General features: G+C 42.1%; 1 protein-coding gene across 10 annotated transcripts in view; it reads left to right on the top strand.

The window, feature by feature from the left end:
• The window catches only part of Cep63 (centrosomal protein 63), a 43,140-nt gene that overhangs the window by 166 nt on the left and 20,770 nt on the right, over nucleotides 1–22,204 (top strand). For 2 of the 10 annotated variants that reach the window (XM_050139319.1, XM_050139318.1), the window contains exons 1-5: nucleotides 1,139–3,004; nucleotides 8,985–9,053; nucleotides 9,767–9,944; nucleotides 15,986–16,081; nucleotides 17,483–17,605. In XM_050139319.1, coding sequence (XP_049995276.1) covers nucleotides 2,976–3,004; nucleotides 8,985–9,053; nucleotides 9,767–9,944; nucleotides 15,986–16,081; nucleotides 17,483–17,605 — 495 coding nt within the window. In that variant the 5' untranslated portion in view covers nucleotides 1,139–2,975. Of the gene's footprint in view, nucleotides 1–3; nucleotides 1,110–1,132; nucleotides 3,005–7,739; nucleotides 7,936–8,984; nucleotides 9,054–9,766; nucleotides 9,945–15,985; nucleotides 16,082–17,482; nucleotides 17,606–22,204 lie in introns of those variants that run through there. The other 8 variants (XM_050139312.1, XM_050139314.1, XM_050139320.1 and 5 more) reach the window with 8 other exon arrangements.

The following is a 22,204-nucleotide window of genomic DNA, read 5'->3' as shown; positions in this document are numbered from 1 at the left end:
GAGGGGGCGGGACGAGCGTCCATTTGTTGTGACGCGCCCCCCCCCCCCGAGGAACGGCGCGCCGGCCCGGCGGGGGCGCGCTCGGCCGGGGGCGCGCTCTGTAACCGCCTGCGTGCCCCAAAGCCGGGCGAGCGGCGGCTGATTGTGGTGCGGACGCGGCCCTGGCCACAGTGGTGCCGCTAACCTCCAGGCCGCATGGCCCGCGGCCGCTGCCCGTCGCCGGCCGCCGCCTGCAGCCAGGCCTGCTGCCGTCCACCCGCGGCCGCCCGGGCGCAGGACCCCCGGGTTGCTCCGACTCCTCCATATGCAGCTCCGTGCTGGCCGGCCAGGTGCTGCGGCCTCGGCGGCAGAGGAGGGCAGGCTGCGGGCGGTTGTCGCCGCCGGCGTAGGACCAGCTCCCCCGGGGGGGGGGACAGTAGTGAAGGAGTGTGTGTGTGTACGTGTGTGTGTAGGGGACTAGTAGCGAAGCGGGAAGCCCGCAGGGTTCCCTGGTAATGTTAGTAGTAGGAGAGGTGGGGAAGTATGGCGGGACCCCTGATGCAGGGGAATTGCAGATGGCCTCCTGCCTTCAAGTCAAGCATCGGAAACAATATTGGGAGAGTGAAATGAAAGCTTTGAAAGGGCAGTTCCACAAGGCTGTAATCACGGCGACACTTGACAGTAGTCTGGATTGCAAATAGGGCTTTTGTCCTTTACAAAACCGTGGAGTCAGAGCGTTGTCGCCAGTGTGGACTGTATACTCACTTGTCCAATGTACGCCTTCACTTCCAGCGCCTGCTCTCCCTCTAAGACAGGGTTTTATTATGAACCTGAGCTGTACACATCTTTAATCCCAGCACTCAGATGCAGAGGCAGGTAGATCTCTGTGAGTTCGAGGCCAACCTTATCTATAAAGCGAGTTCCAGGACAGCCAGAGCTGTTACCTGTTACACAGAGAAACCCTGTCTCGGAAAAACAGCAACAATAAAAAATCTGGCTGGCTAGGAACTCAATTCGTATAAGGCAGGCTGGCCTCTGCCTCCTGGGTTAAGGATCTGCATCACCTCGCTTGACTTTCTAAGTTCTCTTGAGGCCAATTTAGATTTTTAAGATTTATTTAGTAAAACAAGGTAGGTGCTCAATTTCTCAAATACCTCCATTTAGTTTTAATTTTGTATTTATATTTTGTATGTAAGTCAAGGGTCAATGAATATAAATTATCTTTAGCTATTTATACTTACTCTTTTTTTTTTTAAAACTTTGTTTTTTGAGACAAAGTTTCTCTGTATAATAGCCCTAGCTGTCCTGAACCTGCTTTGTAGACCAGAACCTTGAACTCACAGAGATCCTCTGTGGCTGCTTCCCAGTGCTTGGGATTAAAGGCGTGCGCTAACACGCCCAGCTACACTTACTCTTAAAGTCTGTAGCTTAATGTATGATAAAACAAAATTTCTTATGGTATGTAACACCATCTTTAGGTTAAGTTTTGTCCCTTGTACCTGTCTTTTAGTGATCGGTATAGTAAAGGAGACTTTGAAACTAAAATGGGTCAGAGATTTACAAACTCAGACACAGTCGTTTAAAATGTGTGTACACTGAAGTTTTAACAATACAGATATTGTTAATTATGCCAATGCTGCTTCCTCCAGTGGAGCCATAGAGGACTGTTACTTAGCCTTTCTGCCCTCAAGTACTGTGTAGGAAGGAGCTGATGGTGACAGCATTAATCTACATTGTCTTTTTTTTTTAAAGATTTATTTATTTATTATGTATACAACATTCTGCCTCCATGTATGCCTGCACGCCAGATGAGGGCGCCAGATCTCATTACAGATGGTTGTGAGCCACCATGTGGTTGCTGGGAATTGAACTCAGGACCTCTGGAAGAGCAGCCAGTGCTCTTAACCTCTGAGCCATCTCTCCAGCCCCCTAATCTACATTGTCATAGCGAAGGTGCTCCCCACCCCCTGGCTGTCATAGCGAAGGTGCTCCCCACCCCCTGGCTGTCATAGCGAAGGTGCTCCCCACCCTCTGGCTGTCATAGCGAAGGTGCGTCCCATGCCAAGGGCTAGATTTACTTTTACAAAACCACAATACTATTTTTATCAGTACAAATCTGTGCAAAATACACAATGTCAGTGTCCAGAGGGATCAGGTTTCTCTTGCTACTCCATATGTGCTTGCAATACCTTGTTTGGACCAAAATTCTGCAGAGAACTGTCTGCTGCACCTGGTTGCTAGGCGTTTATCTCCTCTAACCAGCAGCAGTTTCTTATCTCCCTTTCCTATTTATTTAAAATTTAGCTGTTTGTATGTATTTTTGAATGTGCCTCTACTTCCTCTGTGACCTCTCCTCCACACACTAAGTCTTGAATTACACTGTCCAGTCATCATGTGGTAGTCATCATATAGCCGTGCTGTTTAAATGAAATAAAAGTGGTTCCCCAGTTGCATTTGCTGCATTAGTCCAGCAGTCATAGGTTGCCTAGTGGCTACTGTTTGAGTAATACAGATACAAATGTTTCCATAATTATAGAAAATTCTGTTGAAATACAGTGATCAAAATGTTAGATTCAACCTTGTTTTTTTCATGAGAGATGCAAGAAAAATGCCATAGGTGTAGGTTTTATATTAGGAAAATTATCTGTTGCATTCATTACCAGGGAGACATACGATATCTGAGTCCTCCCATTTGGGATGTTACAGTTGAGCTGTGCACTGGTTCCTGTGCTGTCAGCTCAGTTGACCCACCATGAAGTTGCTCAAGAGTCTTCTAATGAACAGGGAGATCTTTCATGACTAGCTGTGCCTGGGTCTGTTACTGCACGACGCCACAGAGTGGCACTTTCTAGTTGTGTCATGTCTTAGTGCTTGCTTAGCTGGCGCTCTGCTGAAGAACCTGCCTTCCACAACTATCTGACTACCCTGAAATATAACTGGGATAGGAACGGCAAGAGAAATGCTTAACTCTGTTCCTTTCTTTTCAGACTACATCAATGAATTGGTGGCCTAGCAACCTTCAAAGGTAACCTGAAGGCTTTACCTTTAAAACTAACAGATAGGCTTTGATATGTTTAAATCTGTGCCTAGCAATCTCCTGAGGCGACCTGAGAGCTTTACCTTTAAAAAGAAACCAATAGACTTTAATGTGTTTAAATTGTTTGAACGGATTGTAAATTTTTTGATACCCAAAATTATTTTGTTTTTGGCCAGTGGCAACTCTTCAAGACCCATAGTTTTGATAACTTCCTCCTTCTAGTTTGCTTTACCTGGGTTTTATGTAGTCTAGGCTGACCTTGAACTTGCTCTGTAGCCAAGGATGATCTTGAATCTATGGTCTTCCTGCCTCCACTTCCCAAGTGCTAGGATTACAGGTGTGAACCACCATGTCCAGCTCAGTATTGCTTCTTTTCCTTTTTAATGTGTTAGTTATAAAACACCATCGCAGTCCCTATAAAACAACGTAAATCCAGGCTTACGTGTAGCAGGTTAGCTTTAGCCCCATCTCCTCCACCGTGATTATTTCTCTCCTTACAGGTACACTGTTTCACAGTTTGTTCTCAGTAAATAAGCGCCCAACGGCAAACACACTTGCTGTTTTTGCTCTTTTCTCTTTTGGGGCCTGCCACCCAACTCCCTAATAAACACACATAGACTTATTATTACTTATGAATGCCTGGCCTTAACTTGGATTATTTCTAGACAGCTTTTCCTAACTTAAACTATCCTGTCTTCCTTTTACCACTGGGCTTTTTCCTTTTCTTCTGTAATCTAACTTCCTTTCTTACTCCATGGCTGGCTGTGTGGCTGACTATCAAGCCCCTAGCATCCTCCTCTCCTTTTTCTCATATTTATTCTGCCTGCAAGCCCCGCCTCTCCTTTCTCCTGCCTCACTATTGGCCATTCAGCTCTTTATGAGACCAATCAGGTGTTTTAGATAGGAAAAGTAACACAGCTTCACAGAGTTAAACAAATGCAACATAAAAGAATGTAATACTTAAGCCAGGCGGTGGTGATTCACGCCTTTAATCCCAGCACTTGGGAGGCAGAGACAGGCAGATCTGTGTGAGTTGGAGAACACTACTGAGTGCATGCCAGGACAGGCTCCAGAGCTACACAAAGAAACCCTGTCTTCAAAAAAACAAACAAAACAAAAAAAGAATGCAACACATCTTTGCATCATTAAACAAATATTCCATAGCATAAACAAATGTAACACATCTTAAAATAATATTCTACATTACACATTTCTTTTACTGTTCTGTGTCTTACTCTTTTTACCTTGTAACAGATCCTCCATAGAAGAAGTATTGTGATTGTTACCTCTTTTTATAGCTTCTTAGTATTCCCTCAGTGAATGAATATTAAGTGATTTCCTACTTTGTGAATAATGCTGCCGGGAATGCCCTTTATACATCTCAGTTGATATTTTTCCAGTAAGCAGGACTGTGTATATGGCAGGTCTTGCCTTCTTTCTCGTTCTCTCTGCCTTGCTAAAAACCCTTAGATTAAATTCCTAAAGACAGCAAATTCCATTCCCTTATTGGTCACTTTCTTCTCCTGAGACTGACTACCAAGATCCAGCTATCAGTCCAGCAGTCAAAAGCCCCCTGTGGCTCACCTAATTAACATGCCCAATTTAAAGAAAGCACCTCATCTTAACACAGGGATTTTCCCTTTTACTTTATAGACCACCGTTTGCCTTTGCTCCACCATCTGCCTCCTCTCTATCCAGAGGCAGTCCTTTGTCCTCTGGGACAAATACCCATCCCTGCCCCTCTCCCTTGTTCCTTCCCCTTCTCCCTCATCCTTTGTCTCCCATCTTTGTCTCTTATTCCCTACCCTCTGTTCCTCTCCCTCTGGGTCAAACAAATCTCATTTGTGCTGAGAACTTGGTCTCCTTGGGTCCTGAGTTGACATTTTTCCCTTCAGGCTTCAGCCCAAAGGCTGTTGTGAATACTGAGTTCTGCCTGTTGGCTGGCTGCAGAGGCCGCGTTCGGTGTCGGTGGTAAGGAGTGGCAGATCATCAAACAGTTTTTACTTAAATCTGTATTGATTAGGGACACAGAATACTCTGCTACACAGTCTTGTGTCACACAGCTCCTTCAAAGAGGAAACAAGTGACTTGTCTGAGGTGAACGAAGGCCATGTTGGTTAGGGACAGAATCAGTGTTGTGGCTGTGAGAAGCACGAGACAACCAAATCCGCAGGAAGTCCAAGTCCTCGCAGTTTATCTGATCCTGGAGAATGGAGACCGGTGCAGAGGGTGTTGCTAAAGAAGCACACCTCACATTGGCAGGCGTTTTTCCAGGACGCGTTGCCGGTCTTCTGTGCCTGTTTTAAACAAGAATGCCTTTGTCTCAGGATTTCATTTTGAGCGGGTGGCTCGCCTGACACCTTAATAGCTTTATCACAGTGCTGCTGCCACCTAGTGGCCACAAGGCCACATACTTCAATTTTATTCTGTTTCCCACCGAGAAGATCTCGTTAAGCATAAGAAGGCAGAGTGAAATAAAAGGTAGCACATGGCTCGGACCAGAGGGTCACACTGCTTGGGTTTGAGCTTCAATATAGTTTGTAGCTTTCTGTAGTGAAGTCATCGTGCTCTCTAAGGCTGTTTCCTTAAAGTGATAGCACCTGTGTATACATACACACATATACGCACATACATTATATTATACATATGTATGCGTGTATATATAACATGCATTATACACACATATTTTTATGTGCATTCGTGTTTTGTCATGAATGTTGGGTCCCCTGGAATTGGAGTATAGACAGTTGTGAGCTGCCATGTGGGTGCTAGGAATTGAACCTGGGTCCTCTGGAAGTGCTCTTAATCACTGAACCATATTTTATGTCTTTTATGGGTGTACAGAAGATAGAAAGTGTAAGAGGCAGGCAGATAAGATAAACAGTCACTAAAGTTTAACATCTATTATACACATTGTTATTAAATACTGTCATACACAAATGCCAACAAATTATGTATTATTAAGTAGGTCCCTAAGAATAATGTGACCTAAAGAGGTGTAATTTTGAGAAATAGTTATAAAGATGAAATAAGACTTTGGCAGTTACTGTTCATACCTTCATTTTACAGATGGAACAACTGAAGTCCGACAACTCATAGCTGATTAGTTGCAGAGCAGAACTGCTTTATGGGCCTCTATTTAGTGTTGAGTGGACTCTTCTGCCTCCCGGTTCTGGAGCAGAGCAAAGGCGGGGCCTGAGTGTAATTTGTAATTTGACTGGTTTGGAAGAAAGTGGAGTCCTCTCCTTTAGGGTTTTATTTTGGGTCATGGTGAAATCTATCAGAACACTAGCTGGAGGAAAGAGCCCACACCATGCAAGAAGAGTGCACAGTGTAGAAATAGGTGCAGATCCAGCACACTTGTGCTTTTCCCCCTCTTCTCATCCTCGTCTGTCTCTGGAGTCTTCTGCGTGTCCTCCATCCCTACATTCATTGCCTGGGATGGTGAGCATTTCTGTTTCTTTTTCAGTCCCATGCTGGGGTATTCCTTGGGAAGGAGCATACCTTTTATTGCTATCTAGAGAGCAGTTTGTATAACACTGATTTTGTAGACTGAAGCAATCTACTTCTCAGAGAAATACAGTTTTTTGAAAAGCATTAGGATAGAGGGACCGAATCTCTACACCCTAACCTTTAGCTAATTCATGGTTGAGACTTTGAAAGCTTAAGGAAAGAGGACAGTTAAATTTTATGTGTATGAGTGTTTTGCTTGCATGTTTATCTGTACACCATACACGTGCCTGCCGATCCTCTGGAAATAAAGTTATGGATAGTTATGAGTTGCCATGTGGGTGCTGGGGACGGTATGTGAGCTGGGAACTAGCTGGAGATTTAAAAATAGAGAGAGAGAGAGAGAGAGAGAGAGAGAGAGAGAGAGAGATAGGGACACAGTCATCCTTGAAACAAGAATGCCAACTTTATTGTGTTCCAGGGATCCTTAACTGATAGCCACGCCCCAGCTCTTGGGATTTTCAGCTGTAAAACTCATCAGAATTCACTCCCCTGCCACCAGGAACCACAAGGGTCTCGTGCTCAGAGTAGCTGCAGGCACAGGAAAACAAGTTGTTTCATTCCAGCAGCAAAGGGTCTGAGGCAGGCAAAGAAAGTCACGGGGCCAGGAGTCTGCAGCTCCCAACAGGGAATCAAACTTGGGTCCTCTGCAATAACAAGTGTCCTTAACGTTTAAGCTTTCTTTCTGCCAATAGGACACTTTCTAAGTCATGAAAGGTGGTTGGCCAAGGAATGTTTTGAGGATTTATGAAGAGAAACTTACCACACAACTCACGATACTTCTGAATTTAAGGGTCTTTTTCTTTTGTATGACTTTCTCTTTTCTATCTCCCCTCTTTGTCTTTAGTTGTAGCAGTTTGCATAATGAGGAAGGGGAGATGGGGTCACCCAAGGCATGCAATGGTGCTATGTTGGGACACAGCTCAGTTCTCCACTGCAGAAATGAGTCTTGTTGGTTTTCTGTCCTTGAGAGACCGGTGGTCTAGAAAAAAGGAGGAGCATGCAAATTCTGTGTAATTTGGGATGACTGGTGGGGGAGTGTGTCAAAGACAAGGCACCATGCAGTGCTGTTGACCCTGTTCTTAGGTTTCAGGGGACAGAGTATGATGCAGGAAGTTTTCTCTTAGAGTCAGTAGGGTCTGTTGCTGACCTGGGAGCTTAATTTTTTTTTTTTGGCGGGTGGGGGAGGGAGCGTTGAGATAGAGTTTCTCCATATAACAACCCTGACTATCCTGGAACTAGCTCTTGTAGACCATGCTGGCCTCAAACTCACAGACTTCCTTATTTTGTTTTATAAGTATGGGTGTTTTGCCTGCATGTATGTTTACCACATGCATACCTGGTGCCTGCAGAGGCCAGAAGAGGGTGTTGGGACTCCTGGAACTGGAGCTACAATTGTGAATAGCCATGTAAGTTCTGAGAACTGAGCCCAGGTCTTCCTCAAGAGCAGGAGTGACTACTGAGTTGTCTCTCCAACCCCTGACGAGGGAGTTTAGCCTCTGTATAATGGAGGGAGTTTAGCCTCTGTATAATGGCTCTAGTTTTAAAAATCAAGAAACCTATGCTTGAAAAGCAAACAAAAACCCTTGTGTTATGTGAGTGAAAAACTATTTCCTCTCATTTTGTAAAGAGGTTTGTAAAAGTCCCTTGAGAGAAAATGCTTTCCGCCCTGTTCTTTAAGGATTAGGCCTAGCAGGGCGGGAGGGATGGCTCAGCAGTTAAGAGCATGTACTTAATGTTCTTGAGGATGACCAGAGTTTGTTCCCAGCTCCCAGATCTGGTGACTCCAATGCCTCTGGCCTCTGTGGTACCTGAACATATGTTTACACACCCATGCATAAGCACACAGTTAAAAAAATCAATAAAAAAAAATCAACCTGACAACAAAAACAGCAAGCCAAGCGTGGTGTTACTACTCAGGAGGCAGAGGCAGGTGGGCTTCTCTGAGTTCAAGGCCAGTCTGTTCTACTTAACAAAACTGATACCAGGCCAGCCAGGGATGTGTAGTGAGACCCTGTCTCAAAAATTAAGTTAAATTCAACAATGAATGAAAAGGCCTAGAATAATTAGGTGTTTCATTGATTTGCAGGATAATGTCAGAAGCAATTAGGATTTTTTTCTTTTAGAATGTATTTGGTGCTAAGCATTTTTTTCTTTCTTCGAGACAGGGTTTTTCTGTAGCTTTGGTGCCTGTCTGGAACTAGCTCTTGTAGACCAGGCTGGCCTCAAACTCACAGAGATCCGCCTGCCTCTGCCTCCCGAGTGCTGGGATTAAAGGCGTGCTCCACCACCACCCGGCTGTGCTAGCATTTCTTGAGTGAGATTCCTTGCTTCTACAGCCGTCTTACCCTGCTCTGTTTCATATTGTGACTGCTTTCATTCACATTAGGTTGAATGTTGGGATTGAGAACAGTGACTTTTCTCACTCTCTTCACCTTTCCTTTTCTTTTTTCTCCAGTTGCCAGAACAAAGGGGATTTAGCGATGGAGGCCTTGTTGGAAGGAATACAAAATCGAGGGCATAGCGGGTAAGTTTGTCTTTGACTGGGAGCTTCTTGGTGCAATTTAAAAGCTTATCTGCTTCTGGTAAGCAGATGCTAAGTTGAGCCACTGTACATTTGTGGATGGCATCCCTCCCTGCATCTCAGTCTAACAGTACCAGGGTGGATGGACTCTTGCTTCTGTCCTATGGTTCAGAGGGCATCGGTAGGTGGAGAGCAGTGAGGTAGGTGAGTGGGTGCGTTCCCAGTAACATTTGGAAGAAATAATTGCAATAGATGTTGCTCAAGGATGAATTTTTTGAAACAGCTTTTTGTTTGTTGGCTGGTTTTTTAAGTATCTTTTCCCTGCACAGTAGCCCGTTTGCTGCCGTGGCCATTCATTTGGGCTAAAAGAGTCGTGACATAAGCTTGCCTGGATTCTCCCAAGAGCGTTCTAAAATATCCCAGCAATGTGGTTAGTAATAGTGAAAATCTGATTTGGAAAGCCAGATGTAAAACAACCATCTGTGTTTTAAGTGGCTTCAGCTTTAGGTTACACACTGGAGGAGAGCAAAATGGTGTATAGAGTAAGCAGCCCACTGAGTGTAGGAGACGACAGCGTAAGAGCAAGGGCACAGACATCCTGGGTGTGCTGCTGCGATGTTTTACTCTGTCAGCTGGGCTTCGGCTGTGGTAGTTTTATCTGTGAAAGATGAGAACCCACGTGGGCATAAGTGGTGTTGGTCTGTTGGTGTCTGTAGGGGATTTTTGACGTCCTGTGAAGCAGAACTGCAGGAGCTCATGAAACAGATCGACATAATGGTGGCACATAAGAAATCTGAATGGGAGGGGCAGACGCACGCGCTGGAGACTTGTTTGGACATCCGCGATCGCGAGCTGAAGACGCTGAGAAGCCAGCTGGACATGAAGCACAAGGAGGTAGCCGGGCTGTCACTCTTCTTGCTCTCACCTCTGGGCCTCAGTCTGAGTATCCAGGGTTCTGCACGCCCGTGTCAGGGTGTCAGGCCCACACCCCAGTACCCTCGGTTCACTCTGTTATCCAGGGTTCTGCACGCCCGTGTCAGGGTGTCAGGCCCACACCCCAGTACCCTCGGTTCACTCTGTTATCCAGGGTTCTGCACGCCCGTGTCAGGCCGACACCCCAGTACCCTCGGTTCACTCTGTTGGTAGTTTGACATTTTGTACTAAACATGTTTTTTAAGTATTGTTAAAAAAAAAAAACATTTGTTTACCAAATTAGTTTCTTCTTTGCTTTTTCTTTTTTGGTGTTTATTCCAATATTTATGGTTTCTTTTAGTTGAAAATTTATTGTTAAAGTGTAATAATATTAATATTTACTTTAAGGACATTTTACTTTGCAGACGTATCATACATTTTTTTATGTAAGAAAGTGTCAGAGGAGCTGGGGCTATGACTGTGTTGGTGCTCACTGTGCAAGCCTAAGGGCCCATTGATAAAGATGAGCATGGGGCTGTGCCTCTGTAACCTCAGCACATGAAGAGAGTGGAAGACAGGGCCACGTAACCTTTGCATAACTTTTATCAAATTACATGTCTGTATTAATGTCACCAAGTTTAATAGGAGCTGGTTTTGTCTTGCAAATTTTGATAAAAAACAAAGTTAAGTCCTGGGGATATGGTTTAACCATAGAGTGCTTACTTAGTATGCTTGAAGTCCTAGGTTCAGTTCCCAGCATTATCTCCCAACCCCCCAAAAATACAAAACAAAAACAAGAATTGAGTCCTTATATTTAATAATTTGCCTCTTTTGTTAAGTTAACAAATCAGGGCTGGAGAAGCAGCTCAGTGATGGAGTGTGCCTAACATGTGCACAGTCCTGGCCAGGATCTCCAGCACTGTAAGCTAAGTTAAGGAAATCTATTTCAGAAGGACCTTTGTTTAAAACTAAGGGAGACCCACCAGGTGGTGGTGGCATACACATTTAATTCTAGTACTCGGAGGCAGAGGCAGACAGATCTTTGTGTTCAGGGCCACCCTGATCTACAAAGTGAGTTTGAGGCCAGCTGGGGCACATGGAGAAACCCTGTCTTGAAAAACCAGACAAAAGTAAAAAAACTAAGGGAGAAGAAGGAAAATAAAATAAATTTGCAGTCCTATCACTCACTAATACTGATAGTGTTGGGGGAAGTTTAAGAATATTCCCTGATTATTTCTCCTAATTCAGCTGGTACACTAGGAGAACACTGAATACTGGAAGGGAAGCAGGAAGTATTGCAGGTGGAAGCATTGTCTCTAAGTTTCTATACAAATTAGTCTGGGAATGAAGAGCTGTAGGTAGATGCTAACCCCAAACCTCATTCTTATTTTGCCAGCTTTGCCTACATGGGATTTGCCCTCATCAAGGTTAATACAGCTGACTGCTATGGCAGGACTGGCAACACAACATTGTGATTGGTTGATGATACTGTGTACATGCAGGAAATTTTCAAATAATTAAAACATTATCTCCTAGTGCACTTAGAGTCAAATAGCACTTTAGTAATAACATCTGTATCAAATTTAGAATTTTATAAATGGTTTATTTGCTAGTCTAGAGTTTATTCTAAAGTTTAGTTAGATCTTTTAAGAATATAATTTATGCAAAGATTGGGAAGGTGATGAAAAAGCACACCAAATGACAGTCATATTGGATTTTTAAAAAAAGTACCAACAACCTCCCTCCCCCAACAACTTAACTTGCTGGGTCAGTGATTAAGAGGACCAGCTGTCTTTCAGAGGACCCTGGTTCAATTCCTAGCACTCATAGGGTAGCTAACAGCTGTCTGTAATTCCAGTCCCAGGAGATCTGACACCTTCTAGGCATGCATATGGTGCACAGATTCATGAAGGCAAAACACACATATAAGAATAAACAAACAAGCAAACAAATCAATTTGAGTAGACCCATGCTGCTTTTCTGGGAACTACTGTGGCTTCTTCACTTCTCCTGGGGCAAGACAGAAACAGTTATGCTCAGTAACTGAAGTGGCAGCAGTTTCCTGGTTCAGAAAACGACTGTATGTATTGATGTCTAGGTTGTTTAGTTTGTTAAAATCCACAAAAGAAACTCACTTTTATAATTGTGAGACTATTATTCCACTCTGAGGCTGAGTTTGAAATTACTTTTCTAGCTTAGTTTCTAGTTGACTTGCTGCTTCCTTGATTGAGTTGTTAGGAGTTGAGATCAGGTTGATTTTGATGGAGTCTGCCACTGTTAACTCCAAGTTGGAACAAATGAGAGTTTGAAGCCCTCTTTCAGTGTTTTTCAGCTGAAAGTTTTTGGACAAGTAGCTTCAGCCTGCTCCATCATGTACAAAGTGGAGACCCCTATACCAGTACTGCTGTGAAGACTGAGACCACCTTGAAAGAAATAAGTGATATCTAAAGTGACCCCTGAGGGTTGGGGTCATAGCTCAGTGGTGAGGTGCTTGCTGACTTCTGTAAGCTGTCCACTGACCTCCGCACATGCACATGCATGCATGAGACATGCACACAATGGATGAAACAAACAATTAGTAAAGAACATCCTTCAGATGGATGACCAGAGCTCCAGGAAGAAAATCTAAGCAAATAGTGGTCAGATGCAGCAGCTTATCATACATTCAGTATTGTGCATAGTGAAGTCAAACTGGTGATGAATGGGATTAAATTACATTTTTAATCTCAGGATTACCACCAGGGAATTGGAAATGTGACCATCTGACATTAGACTTGTTATGTCAGTGATTCCTGTGTCAGGCTGAGGGAACCTTAAAGTTTATACTAGTTGAGAATATTGTTCAGGTTAATAGAAGGAGATCATAGAATGATGAGAACAGAGTCAGTCCAAAGAGAGCAAGCAGTAAGGAAAAAAGGTGCAGGGCTTATTAAGTATACATAGCACATAAGACAATAATTTAAATTCAAGTGAGTCCGTTAGGCACTGACTCAATTAAAAGACAAAAATTAGCTAACAAAGTGAAAATAATGAACCACGGTTATTTAATGATTGTAAAAGCACATGAAGGTTAAAAGTAAATGTCAAAATAAAAATAGCTGCCACCCAGACACTTGAAGAGAAAGATGATGTAACTGTTCATGCTAGAAAAAGCGTGCTTGAAGTGGAATCGCAGAGCTTGACTAAAGGGGACAGCGGTGCTCCATCTGCAGGGCGTCAGTCTCAGGATGGCAGTTGTCAGTGACACTGTTTCATTCTGTGCCACATTCCCTTCCTCTGACTTCATTCTCAGCCATGAAGTATGGCTTTCTGTGTCATCATCACTCCACTGCACGCGCTCCTCTCTGGACCTCGGAAAGCTGCTCACCCTAAATCTACAGCTGTGGGGTAGTTAACTTTCCCAGGGCAAACCTCGGCAGGGTGAGGGTGAGTAAGGTCAGCAGGCTCCCATTGCTCATAGAGACAGTTCTGAAACACATCTGTTTGCTTCCTTAGTAGGTTCCCAGGAACACAGCTCTAGCTGCTTACTGTGGTCTTCTGCCCAGGAATAGACCCAGTATGGCCCTTCCTTCCTGTCACCTCACTGTGCTTTCCACGGTCACTCCAGTTACCTGTTCAGAAGTCTACATCTCAGATTGCAGGAAAACTCAAAATAGGGCAAAATAATACAGTAAGATAGTTTTAACCTTTCTTAGATGTATGCAAAAAGTACCAGGACTGTCAGTAGGAATAATGAAGCCACAGTCATGCTTGGGAGTTTCAACACATTTTTCTTAGTAACTGATGGAGGACATTCATAAAGATACAGATTTGAATAGCGTGATCAGCAAACCTGACCTAGTTTGTAACTATAGACCATGACACAAGGGAACTGCAGAGTGTGCATTTCTTTCCAGCACAAACTGATTGATTACCAAAATCGACTCTATCCTGGGCTGTGGAGTGAATTTTGCCATGAACAAAGGCTTGAAATCACAGATAAACTCTCTTAACATAGCAGAAATAACTGAAAAATCTGTGCATTTGGAAATTAAGAAGTAAGGTTCTGAGTGACTCAGAGAAGTCATAATAGAAATGAAAGGTAGTAGATAGAACTATAATGAGAGTTGCAGGGTGCAGTTGTGTCCAAGAGGGCATAAGAGTATGTCAGAAGAAGATAGGTTGAAAATCTGTAGGAAGTGATTTATTTCAGAGGTTAGGAAGAAAGCTTGTTAAATCCAAAAAATTTAGAGGAAGGAAAATTGAAAAATATACACCAAAATTTGAAAGTAAGAATTTGAAAATATTGTGCCATGAGAAGACGTTCAAAAGAAATGGAGGTAACTTGGGCTAGCAAGATGGCTCAGCAGGTAAGGATGCTTGCTGCTAAGCCTAAAGATCTGAGTTCAATCCCTGGTACCCACAGAGTATAGGGAGAGTACTAATTCCCACAGGTTGTCCTCTGACTTCTACTTGGTAACTCTAGTAATCCAACTGTCAGTAGTTAATAACAGTCTTAAAATGTACAAAGCAAACACAGGATTTAGGGAGAAATTTTATTCATGGAAACTGTAGAAGCCTTAACACAGCTCTCTTGCTATTGATGGAACAAGTACATGGAAAGGCAGTTAAGGTGGAGGGTTGACCAAAATCAACTTGACCTAATTAATTTTAAACATGTTCTTTTAATGTGACTGAAGCATTTTATTGCTGTCAGGCAGCTACAGCAGATTAAATTGTGTGTTTTTGTAACAAAGTAGTTTTAAGCTAAAACAACACAATAAAAGACAACTTTTCAAGTACTTAGAAATTAAGCAATATACTTCTAAAAAGACCTTTCAAGTACTTGGAAAAGCAATATAGTCCTAAATGACCCTCATTTTAGATTTGTTTATTTTATTTATGTTCACCACATGCATGCGTGGTACCCAAGGAGGTCAGAAGAGAGCGTTGGATCCCCTGGGACTGGGATTACAGATGATTGTGAGCCACCATATGGATGATGGGAACTGAATCATGGTCCTCTCTAAGAGCAGTCAGTGCCCTTCATTGCTGAGCCAGCTCTTCAGCCTCCCAGATACCTTTAAATCACGAAGAAATCACAGTAAAAATTAGAATATACTTTGATAATGAAAATGACCGTCCTGTGGGTCACATTTGTAGGGTTGGATGAATGCCCAGTGGCAGAGTGTGTACTTACACATGCAAAGGCCTGGGTTCAGTCCCTGTGGATCAGTATTTGTAGGACTAGATGAATGCACAGGGGCAGAGTATGTGCTTGTCTCTGCAGAGGCCCTAAGATCAGTCCTCAGCATAGAACCAAGATAAACTGAAAAACAACACAGCATGCCTCTCACATGGTACCTAAAGAGAATTTTACCTAGCTATATCTCCAGATATGTTACAATAGGAAGGCTGAAAATCAGTCATTTAAATAACCATTTTAAGAAATCAGAAAAAGCTGGGACAGTGGCTCAGTAAATTGTTTGCCACACAAGCATGAGTTCAATCCCCAGCACCATGTCCACTGCAGGTGTGACTGCACACATCTGTAATGAGCAGTGGAGGGTCCTAGTCTAGCTGACCAGATGAGCTATGAAATTGTTGTCACTGGTATCCAGTCACTGCAGAATGGGTTAGGATCCCTTCCTTACTCTGATAGTCAGGGAAATTATGAAGTAAGTAGTAGCTACTCACTGTCTTTCAGTCTGTCTCTGATGTTACTGAACTGTGCTTTACTTGTAGAAAGTTTTACAGGTTTCTAAAAGTGAAATATTTTTGGTTATAAAAAATTTAAACATATGCTATTTTTATGAGAACTTATTATTTATTTTAACAAAGAGAGTTGGGGAAAAAATCAGACAAGGAGTGTGAGTCTTGAACTAACTTTAAATTTGTAAAAGAATTATTCGTATTTTAAGGCTAACCATGTAGATACATTGAGAATGTTAGTTTACAAGGAAATGCAAGGATTAGTTTTTCTGTGTTGCAGGGATATTATTTCAATGCTAATACTGAATTGTACTACCCCTTTCTGCTTTTAGATTGGAATGCTGCATCAGCAGATAGAAGAACATGAAAAAAGCAAGCAAGAAATGGCCATAGAGTATAAGCAGGAGTTAAAGAAGCTGCAGGAGGAAGTGAGGCTTTAGTTCTGTGATGTGATGTGATGTGATGTGATGTTCTTTCTCTGTAACCCTTGACTGGTGTTGAGAACTGGTTACTACTTTATATGGTAGGAAATACATATCGTACAGGATACCCTGTGGGAAGTATGTGGTAGAAATATATTTTCTGACCTTGAATCTCGACAAAGAATCTTGCCTAATACACTTGATATTACCTAAACCAGCAATTGACTGAGCACCTAAAGGAAAAAGAGCTATGATACTAAAATCTTGATACCAGAAAACTTAATATTTTAATTTGTAAGTTAATTCAGTAGCTGGTTTTTAAATATTGAAAGAGACAAAAGGCTTAGAAATATTTTGGGATTAAGAAAAGCAAGGGTGCGCAATGACTCACTGGGTAGAGGCCTGCAAGCTGTCCTTTGAACCTCCCTTGGTAGGCTATAGATACACACTCTAACCCCTCCCCAACACCCTACCTCCCACAAATAAAGAAATAAATATTTTTAAAAGCTTTTTTTTAAAGGAAGAAGATTGGGAGGCAAGAGCTAGCTCAACAGTTGAGTGTAGTGCGCTTGCAGAGCACCCCAGTTCAGTTCCCAGCACCCACATTAGGAAGCTCACAACCACCCAGCACTCCAGCTTGAGGGATCTGACACCCTCTTCTGGCTTCCATGGGCATCTGTACTTGCATGTACATACTCACGTAGAGACATAATTAGAACACACATAATAGAAATTAAGAATAAAATCTTTAAAGTGAAGAAAACTTTATTGCAGTATTTAATTTACTTTTTAACTTTGGGGAAAATTGTTTTTGTTTTGGTTGAAGTCAAAGTCTGTTTACTATGCATTAATGCCCTAGGAGTATGTCTTGAGACCACTGACCTAAAGGGGAACAGTTACTGCTTCCTCTCTTATGTGGAGTGGGTCATGGGGGTCTGTGAATGCATTGCAATTGTAGTAGAACCAGACTTTTTGTTTTCCTTTTTCTGCCTGGAAATTTCATTGCTAGCATTTATTTCTCACACATACACACGCAAGCAGGCGTGTACTTTGAGGTAAGGCTGATCTCAGATTCTTCATGACCTTGATCTTTTGATTTTTTTCCTGCCTCCACTTAGCTGTGTGATAACCACATTTGCTACCACACACAGTTTATGTGGTCCTGGGCATCCAGCCCAGACCCAGTGCTGACTAGGTCAGCACTCACCAGCAGAGCTATATGCCAGCCCTAGAATTTTTAGGTGTTCTTTTTATTTTTTTTTTATTTTGTTTTGCAACTCTAGCATGCTTCCAATCTATTTTCAATAGGATAATTTAGTACTGCTTTTGCTTTATAATCCCAATTTGTCTGACCACCACAATTTACTAGCTCTTAAAATTTAAGTTAATAAGTAACTGTTTTTACAGTTAGGCAGACTGAAAAGAAGCTATGAAAAGCTGCAGAAAAAGCAACTAAGAGAATTTAGAGGAAATACCAAAAGTCTGCCGGAGGATCGGTCTGAGATCGAGAGGCTGACTGGAAAAATAGAGGTATGTTCACAGCAGTAGTCTCAGTCGCGACCATCAGCCATTGTGGAGGAAAATGCTATTTCCCATGAACCCGTTTCCTGAAGCGAGTTCCTGCCATCTCGGGGGCTGCCTCTGAGCTACTCAGTAGTGGGTGGGTGATCCACAGTACAGCCAGCCCATCATCACTTGCTCCCCTGTGGCTGATGGGGTTCTAGGCCGTCAGTCATTCTCAAGAGGGTAGTTCTACCCTGCAGGGCCCTTGGAAATGTGTGGAAGTTTTGCTTGTTTTTTGTTATTGTTGTTAAGATGACGGAGCGTGAAATTGGCATTTAGGGTACAGGGAGCAGGGGTAGCCAACATGCTTGGGACTGTATCCTGGAGAAGATCCTAGTATTCAGTACCTCCTATTGTGAGAACGGTGACCATCAGTTAGTGTAGCAGCATCCTGTTATCATCGTGTTCCCACACCTAACTGCGTAGGTGTTAGCAAATGTGGGGAATTCTTGGCTTTTTCTTGCAGAGAGTGCTCTGCACGTCAGGTGGTTTAGTTTCAGTTCCCATTTAGATGGGGCCGGAGTTACAAAGGGTTCGCCTCCCTCTGCTGATTTTGTATTTGCTCTGCAACTCCGTGATTACTGACAGGAGGCAATGAGTTCCCTCTCTGTATGAGCTCTGCAGTGCCTTGTAACAGTCACCAGGGTGCTTTGCAACCTCAGAGAGTCTGATTCAGAGTAGGCATGGGATCTAGGAATCTACACTTTACCCTATTTGAGAAACACCAGTCAGCACCTCTGTGTGACTACTTAAACATTTTCTGTTCTGGGTTATCTGTCACACACAGATGCCAGTATACTTTACTGTCTTGAACTGTAACTCTCATGCTTAATGCTCTTTTATACTTTAATGTTTTTATAAATTTAGAACTTGGACTCAAAATACCACACACATACTGCTTTCCCTCTAGCCGTCTCCACTGCTACCTTTTCTCCCAGCCCTTCACATCCTTATCATCAACCTACACTACCAGCCATGAGCACAGAACCTCAGGAGTTATCCTCTGGCCAGTCCATGAGTATGGCAGACCTTTCCATTCTCAGTGTTTCTTCCATTTCCTTCTTTGGTGTTTTAAAGATTTCGTTGAAGAGATTGATTCTTGGGTTCTTGGTTGTGTTATCCCACGGCATATGTATGTGTGTGCATATGTGTATTTACTTAATTCTGCATTTAATTTAATAAATAATTTATTTTAAAGCTGTTGTGAATGAGATTACCCTTTTGAGTTCTTTGTCAGGGTGTCTGGTATTGGTTATTGAAAAGCTTCTGAGTTTTGTGTGTGGACTTTATATTTTGCTCCTTTTCTGAAGATGTTCATCAGTTCTGGAAGCTGTCTGGTGGTGGGAGTAGAGTTTCATGTACGGGATCATTGTGTCCAAAGAAAGGATTATGTGACTTCTTCCTTTATTTGTATCTCTTTTCTTCCTTTAGCTTTTTGCTCTAAAACTCCAAATACTATTGAATAACAATGGAGAAAATGTATGTCTTTACCTCTCACTCTTCATTTTAGTGGCAATGTTTGGGCTTCTCCTTATTTAGTATGTTGACTATAGGCTTGCTATATATGTCCTTTATTATGTTGAGATATTATTCTTTACTGTTAGTTTTTTCAAGGCTTTTATAATGAAAGGCTATTAGATTATGTCAGAAGTCTTTTCTGCATCAATTAAGAGGGTCATGTGATTTCTGTCCTTGTGTCTGTTAATATGATGCATTATGTTTGTATATGTTGAATCATTCTTGTATCCTTGTAATGGTGCATACTTGGTCATAGTGAATGATCTATTCTTTCCCTCTAAGGCAGTGTTTATGTTTTCCAGTAGGTGTGTTTCTTGCAGGCAACAAATAGATGAATCCTATTTTTTAATTCAGTTAACTAGCCTGTGAGGGAGAGAGATACAGAGAGAGGTTATATAGAGTTGAATGTACACATGTCTTTGTGTGCCCATATAAGCACATGTGGAAGCCAGAGGGAGAAATTGTGTATCTTCCTCTGCCAATTTCAAGTTTATGTTTTCAGACAGGGTTTCTTAGTAAACCTGAACCTTGCCATTTTGGCTAGGGTGGCTGGCCAAGCAAGCTCCTGGGATCCTATTGTCTCTCCCTCCAAACACTGGAATTACAGGCACACACAACCATGTCAAGTTTTTATGTGGGTCCTGGGGATTTGAACTCAGGGATTGTCACTTTCTCAGTAAGCACCCCTACCCACTGAGTCAGCTCCCTAGCTCTAGTCTGTGTCTTTTGATTAGAGAATTGAAACCATTGCTATTCAGAGATACTAGTGAAAGTTACTGTTCATTTCTGTCATCTTGTTTTGTAGTGTCTGGTGTCCTCCTAATCCTCATTTGTCCACTGAAGTTTGTTCTTTCCTGTTGCATCATGGATGTTGATCTTTCTCATCAGTATGTAGATTACTTCAGTATTACTACAACGAGGTCAAGAATTCCTCTAGTTTGTGTTTATCAAGGAAAATTTTTCTCTTTCCTTCAGTTCTGAAGAATAGTGTGTTAGTAATATTTTGTTGCTGTGCTGAATGAAACACTATGACCAAAACCAACTTGGGGAGACAATTCAGTTTACAGCTTATAGTCTGTCACCAAGGGAAGCCAGGACAGGAGTTCGAACAAAACAGAAACGCAGGCAGGAACTGAAGCAGAGACAATGGAGGAATGCGGTCTTCTGGTTTGCTTCCTCGACTTACTCAAGTGCTTTTCTTACACAGCCCGGACACATCTGCCGAAGGATGGCATCTCCTACCACAGTCACTAATCAAGAAAGTGCCCCACAGACATGCCAGTCTGATGGAGGCACTCTTCCCTCTTCCCACATGTCTAGTTTGTGCCAAATTAATAAAGCCAACTAGCACAGATGGTTCAGTGGTTAAAATAATCTGGGTTGGCAATATTGTCTTTCAGAGCTTGAATTACATTGTAATGCCTTGGCTATTAGAATTTTCATTGAGAAATCTTTTATTCTGATGACTTTACCTTTGTGTATGTATTTGTGCCTTTTTCTTGTAGCTTTGGTGCTCTCTGTTTTGTATGTTTAGTGTTTAACTATAATATGATGTGGAAAGGTTCTTTTCTGGTCTTGACATTCTAGGTGTTTTTTGTGTCTTGATTGCTCAGCTCCTGTATTTGGGTTTTAACCCATAGCGGTGAGTGTATTTTCTGCTACTTTATCTTGATCTTCTCACTCTTCTATGCTAATGAATTATAGATTGATCTTTATGTATGTATGTGCACATGTGTATGAACATGCATGTGTGTGTGGTGGCTAGAAGTCAGTGTCCGTTACCCTCTACCTTACTTTTAGAGACAGAGTCTCTCACTGAACCTGACACTCACTGATCCAGCTAGCCTGGCTGGCCTTTAAGCCTAGGGATCCCTCTGTTAATACCTCCTTAGCACTGGAATTTCAATTGTGTACTGCCATGCCCAGCATTTTCTAGTGAGTGCTGGCCTATATGCTTGCATGGCAAGCATTGTTTACATTCTAAGCCATCTTACCAGCCCCTACATTTGGTCTTGTAATGGTATCCTGTGGATCTGTACATTGTCTTCATACTGTCTTATTATTTTTTTTTTAAATATTTAATTTAGTTTTATGTGCACTGGTGTTTTGTCTGTATTCGTGTCTGTGTAAGAGTGTTCGATTCTTGGAACTGGAGTATAGACAGTTGTAAGCTGCCATGTGGATGCTGGGATTTGAACCCAGGTCCTCTGGAAGAACAGTCAGTCTTTTCAACTACTGAGCCATCTCTTCAGCCCTGACTTTCTTATTATGTTTCTCATTGTCGGGAAGTTCTAATTCATCTGCTTTGTCTTCAGACTCTAAAACTCTTATCTTTGATTTGGTTTATTGGAAAGACTTTCCATTAAGTTTTTATTTGATTCAATAAGATTTTTATTTATAAAATTTCTGTTTGTTCTTTTTTTTTTTCAGTATTTCTATCTCTATTGAATTTCTCTTTCGTATTCTGTACTGACTCTCTTATTTCATTTAGATGGTTGTTTATGTCCTCTTTGAATTCCTTCAAAAGTTTATGTCCTGTGTGATGTCATTAGATATTCTTATCTATTTATTCATTTAGTGTGCATGCCATGTACATGTCACCCTCCAGTTGTGTGGCTGGGCTTTTTTGTTTTTTAAATACTTTCTAAATCGGTGCTGGCACATATGATGGAATGCCATACAGACTGACTGACTGACTGACTGAATGGAATATCAGAAAGCTGAAATAACAATCTAAGGAACAATCTAAAGCTGAGGATTCTTGGAGGACAAAGATGGGACGATTGAGGGTCTTTTTTCTTTGATTTGCCTTATTTTCAGAAATGTCAGGCTCATTTTCATGGTGTACAATTTAAAATTCTGTTCATCAACTATAACTTTTAACTATTTGGCTCTGGGTTGTGAATAAATACCTGTTAAAATGTGGTACATATTTTCCATATTATTCAAGCTTTTGCAATTCTGTGGAATAATAAAACTTTGACTATCAAAAATACTGGTTTAGTAGAATATGAAGTTAGAATTGGGCTATTGAGTTACTGATTTTGA

The sequence above is a fragment of the Alexandromys fortis genome, unplaced genomic scaffold (genome assembly GCF_014885135.2).
Source record: "Alexandromys fortis isolate MF-2015 unplaced genomic scaffold, M_Fortis_MF-2015_v1.1 scaffold_36, whole genome shotgun sequence".
Classification (NCBI taxonomy): Eukaryota; Metazoa; Chordata; class Mammalia; order Rodentia; family Cricetidae; genus Alexandromys; species Alexandromys fortis.
This window is presented reverse-complemented; position numbering and strand designations above follow the sequence as displayed.